The 4,915-nt window shown below is 35.8% G+C and overlaps 1 protein-coding gene across 1 annotated transcript; it reads left to right on the top strand.

Annotated features, from left to right (window-relative positions):
• The first annotated feature begins 310 nt into the window (after positions 1 to 310).
• On the top strand, positions 311 to 4,915 carry LOC115974205 (26S proteasome non-ATPase regulatory subunit 14 homolog). The gene is made up of 6 exons (XM_031094450.1): positions 311 to 573; positions 806 to 983; positions 1,823 to 1,904; positions 3,279 to 3,455; positions 3,542 to 3,709; positions 4,432 to 4,915. Exons 1-6 carry the CDS (start codon positions 432 to 434, stop codon positions 4,621 to 4,623), a joined length of 939 nt encoding a protein of 312 aa, XP_030950310.1. The 5' UTR covers positions 311 to 431; the 3' UTR covers positions 4,624 to 4,915.

The following is a 4,915-nucleotide window of genomic DNA, read 5'->3' as shown; positions in this document are numbered from 1 at the left end:
GGGATGGGTTTGTTTAGGACATGATCTGTTTAATTTTCTTTACCAAATGGGAAATTTCATGGATTTGTTTGGGGAATGTAGGACATAATTAATTGGGTTTTTAGTTTTAATGCCCTATCATGACCCAAAAAAAAAAACCCAAATCCCCATATTTAGGCCTAGATCTGCAATAAAAGAATTTAAAACTGGCCTAGCCCAGATATCCCTATAGGCTGAAACACAAAGTCAGTATGGACCATATTTATAAATCAGGCCCATAAAGTCTTCATATATATATATATATATATATATATAGATATATGTTATTGGATCCGAACCAATATAAAAAACGCCGAAGCCAAAGCAAAAGCAGAGTAGAGAGAAAGAGCATCAGAGAAATCTTGATAAGAAAGAAAACTCAGAAGAGAGAGAGAGAGAGAAACACACCCTATATGTCAGGTATGGAGAGATTGCAGCGAATGTTTGCCGGCGCCGGTGGTGGTTTGGGCCATCCGCCACCAGATTCACCGACTCTCGATTCGTCGGAGCAAGTCTATATCTCTTCCCTCGCTCTCCTCAAAATGCTCAAACACGGTACTCCTCTCTCTCTCTCTCTCTCTCTCTCTCTCTCTCTCTATATATATATATATATATTGAAGACTCTAATCTTAAACCCTAATTGTTTGGTTATTCTGGTTTTTTGTTTTCAATTCTAGGGTTTTGAGCTAGGTTTAGCTTTTTGTGTGTGTTTGTTTCAATTTTTAGGGTTTTGTATCTGACGAGTACCAAAATTGTTAATAATTATGTATTATTGTGAATGATATAGGGAGAGCTGGGGTTCCCATGGAGGTTATGGGATTGATGCTTGGGGAGTTTGTGGATGAGTACACTGTTCGTGTCGTCGATGTGTTTGCGATGCCGCAGAGTGGTACTGGCGTTAGTGTTGAGGCTGTCGATCACGTATTCCAGACTAACATGCTCGATATGCTTAAACAGACTGGACGGTAATTCGTGTTTCTATTTTTGTATATGTGAGATTTGATTGTCATGTTATTGCTTGCTATTAGTGGAATGTGAAATCCTAAGCTTGCTTGGTAGATTTGTAGGTTATGGGTGTTTTGGGTTTTGCTTGTTCTTTTTAAATTGCAATTTAGGAGAATGTAGCTGAATTTTGTTCAATTGGGCACTGGATTTATGAAGGATTTAAAGGTTAGACGATGATTAAAAGAATTGCAATTGCGTGAAAGCATTGTTCAAAATTAATTAAGAACCATTAAAATTTGATGGCTTTATGCAGAAACATGAAAGTTATGAAACTTCTATTTCCATGGTTAGAATTTGTGGCTGTGGATTGGTGGGGTTTTAAAATACACTTTTATTATCTTGGCTTATGAAACAAAGGGTAGAAGTTTGCAATACTTCCTCCACTCTGACAACCTTCTGAACTTTTCAAATAGAGGTTTGTATCACTTTAACTATAGTTATTGAAGGAAAAAGGCTGGGAGATAAACTTTGTTAAGGTGTTCTGTGTATTGTGTGCCACAAATCTATATGTGAAGAATTTAGCATTTTTGTATTGGCACTCATTTTTGCAACTCTATTTGTGAAGAATATAGCATAATGTATTGGCATTTGTTTTTAATTGCTACATTTGTGTAATTATGAGGATCCAAATCAATGCTGAAGATGTCATATTTTTATGAAGTAGTTGCTTTAGATTTTTAATTTATATGTTAGTGCTTCCATGGTTAACATGTGTAAATAATTTTGAAACTTTTTTCTGGTTCACTTACCTTGTTATTACTTCTTCCTTATATTATTATTTTTTTTCTTGGTATTGCAGACCAGAGATGGTTGTTGGGTGGTACCATTCACATCCTGGATTTGGATGTTGGCTCTCTGGAGTGGACATAAATACACAGCAGGTTGGGTAGTTTATTCTTATGTATTTCTTTTTACTAATTTTTTTGCAAGTGAGTTTATTTTTGTACTTTATTATTTCACGTAGTAGGGTAGTACTCATTTAACCTGCATTGGTATTTGGCACTTTTGTTAAATAATCAATAAGTTTTTTTGATGGTACACATCTTATATTTTACTACAAACCAGGGAACATGTGTCTTCATTATGAAGGCAATGGTATGGGTTTCATAATTTTTTTGCCTAACACCTTTTGTATGTCGGCAGTTCCATTCAGCTTTTTTGTACAAATGGTTTGTCACTTGTGTATTTTTTTGGCTTTCTCCACCTGATCTGAAACATGTGTTGTTAATTAGAAGATCTTTAATGTCATAAAATATTTTCACCTTTTTATAGGATTACTTTCTTGAAGACCATGGTTTAATTAAATAAGTGCTACTCATCAACCACACTCACTTTGCTACTACTGAATTTATTCTTAACCTATAGTCAAATGATAGGGATATGTTATTACTTTTGAGAAATTTCCTGCAGTAGTTTGCTTGTTAGGATGGCCAATGAACTATAGCTCAATTGGCACTTCCTTCTCCCACAATATTGGAATGGAGGGTGAGTTTGTGGATTTTAGACCCATTGGATGCTTGTGTAGCTTATCAATAAAAAAAAAGTGTTGGCTTGTTAGGTGTAGCTTCTGCTTTTAGCTTTTTTTTTTTTGGCTCATGTAAAACTTTTTAAAACCTCGCATTTTCTCACTTTTTATCCCACTTTTAGCAAAAAGAAATCAGCCAAAAGCCAAATAAGCTAATGCCAAAACACACACTAGGATGTCTTTGAAGATTATAATGTTGATGCTTTTTTATGGAGGATTGTTATGATTTGGGTTCATTTGTATATATATAAGTATGAATATTTCCAAGTTACCATATGATACCTGGATCATTCGCCGTGGAGAAGAGGTAGCACCCGTTTAGGAGATAGCCAAGCTTTGAACACGGACATGGGAATGTTGTGAAATGACAGTGTTTGTATGTCCTTTGGAAATGTTGAAATTTAACATACATGTAATTCGACAATAGCGTTAGACATGATTATAAGATGTCTGAGACCTAAAAAGGTCAAACTGGGAAATGCAGTAAGATTTCCAGTAGAATGAGAAATTGAGAAGATCTATGGATACCATGTGCAGAAATATGATATGTGTGTGTGTGTGTGTGTGTGTGTGTGTGTGTGTAACTTTGCCACTACTATGAATATGAATCTATGTAACTTTCAGTTCACATGAATGTTTTCCTTTCTTTTCTTGGTGGCTGGGGGTTGGCTTGTGTTTTTCATTATCTTATTGAAATCCTTGAAATGCTCAAATCTGTTATTCTCTTCAGAGTTTTGAAGCTTTAAATCAACGAGCTGTGGCTGTGGTGGTGGATCCAATTCAGAGTGTAAAAGGGAAGGTGGTGATTGATGCCTTTCGTCTGATTAACCCTCAAACCATGATGCTTGGTCAAGAACCACGACAGACAACATCCAACCTTGGGCATCTTAATAAACCATCCATCCAAGTGAGTGCTTCGCAAATAGTAGTCTAGCTGCTCTTTACTTCTTTGCATTTCAAGCTTTTGACTCTTTTGGTGGCCTTGTTTTTCAGGCATTGATCCATGGGTTGAATCGGCATTATTATTCGATAGCAATTAACTACAGAAAGAATGAGCTTGAGGAGAAGATGTTGCTTAACCTTCACAAGAAGAAATGGACTGATGGCTTGACACTTAAGCGATTTGATACCCATTCTAAAACTAATGAGCAAACTGTTCAGGTGAGTCAAGGTTTATTGTATTTCAAAGTTGCTTACATTACTTGTTTTGTCTTGATATTTTGTGCTTACTCTGCACACTTATAATGGCAAAGGCAGATACTTGTTTTCATGTCTAACATGGATGGAAGGTTCATAAGGTTCATGACCTAGCATCTCCTTTCCAATCCTCTGCCATCAGAAATTATAGAAGAAAGACTGGAAAGCACCTGAGTTTTGTTGCAATTGAGTAAAAGATATAGTTGTCTGTGTTTAACTTTAAACAAAGTTTTATAGACAGCTAAGGTCCTTGTTACACTGTCTGCCATAGATGCCCACTGTAGTGCTCTCCCTACCAAATATCTTTAATTCTGTGTTATTACTTGTTCTGGGTTGGACTTTTGGATTTCATCCTATATCCATGGGAACTTTGTAAATCTCCTGGTTTTGCATATGTTGATCTGTTTATGTCCCCTGCAAATGATAAGCTATCCTTATACTGAGGCTGTGGTTAAAGGAGAATGAAAGTCAATTTTTTGGGAAAAGTATCAGATCTGAACATTGTGCTTTTTTGGTCCTCCATTAGACCTGTCAATTCATCAGCACAGAAATCATGTGTTAGAATGACCATAGGAATTTTTTTTTTAAGATTCAAATGAGTTGATTTTTATTGATATGTTGGTGCATATACTTGTTATATACTGCCAAATTTCATGACATTGTGGCTTTTGTTTTGGGATGTGCAGGAGATGCTAAACTTAGCTATCAAATACAACAAGGCAGTGCAGGAGGAAGATGAGTTACCACCAGAAAAACTTGCAATTGCAAATGTGGGAAGGCAAGATGCCAAGAAGCACCTTGAAGAACATGTCTCCAACTTAATGTCTTCAAATATAATTCAAACCCTGGGAACCATGCTTGATACAGTTGTTTTCTAGAGTTCATCGTTTCAAATCCTAGCCTTAGATATATCTAGAGGCAATTAGGAAACTATTGCATCAGATGGGTTTGTTTTCTGTGAACATTTTGGCAATCAGCTTATAATTGCTAGAAAGACCAATGCTGGTCAAGAAAGTGATGAATGGAAGTTTTAGCACCATATGATTTCTGGTTTTCTTGTATTCCTGTATCAGTTATACTTTTGTCTAATTTGATTCTTCATTCAAATACATTGGTCGTTAATCCCAAGTGTTAAGATCTATCACAAAATTCTTAAATGTGTTTGGTAGA

The sequence above is a fragment of the Quercus lobata genome, chromosome 2 (genome assembly GCF_001633185.2).
Source record: "Quercus lobata isolate SW786 chromosome 2, ValleyOak3.0 Primary Assembly, whole genome shotgun sequence".
Taxonomy (NCBI): domain Eukaryota; kingdom Viridiplantae; phylum Streptophyta; class Magnoliopsida; order Fagales; family Fagaceae; genus Quercus; species Quercus lobata.
The sequence above is the reverse complement of the archived record's forward strand: the minus strand, read 5'-3'. Positions and strand labels throughout refer to the sequence as shown.

Excerpts from the sequence above, each read along its gene's own strand:
- LOC115974205 (XM_031094450.1), top strand. The coding sequence starts at position 432 with ATGTCAGGTATGGAGAGATTGCAGCGAATGTTTGCCGGCGCCGGTGGT. Across the intron at positions 984-1,822 it reads ATGCTTAAACAGACTGGACG|ACCAGAGATGGTTGTTGGGT; the intron begins GTAATTCGTGTT and ends TTGGTATTGCAG. Across the intron at positions 3,710-4,431 it reads CTAATGAGCAAACTGTTCAG|GAGATGCTAAACTTAGCTAT; the intron begins GTGAGTCAAGGT and ends TGGGATGTGCAG.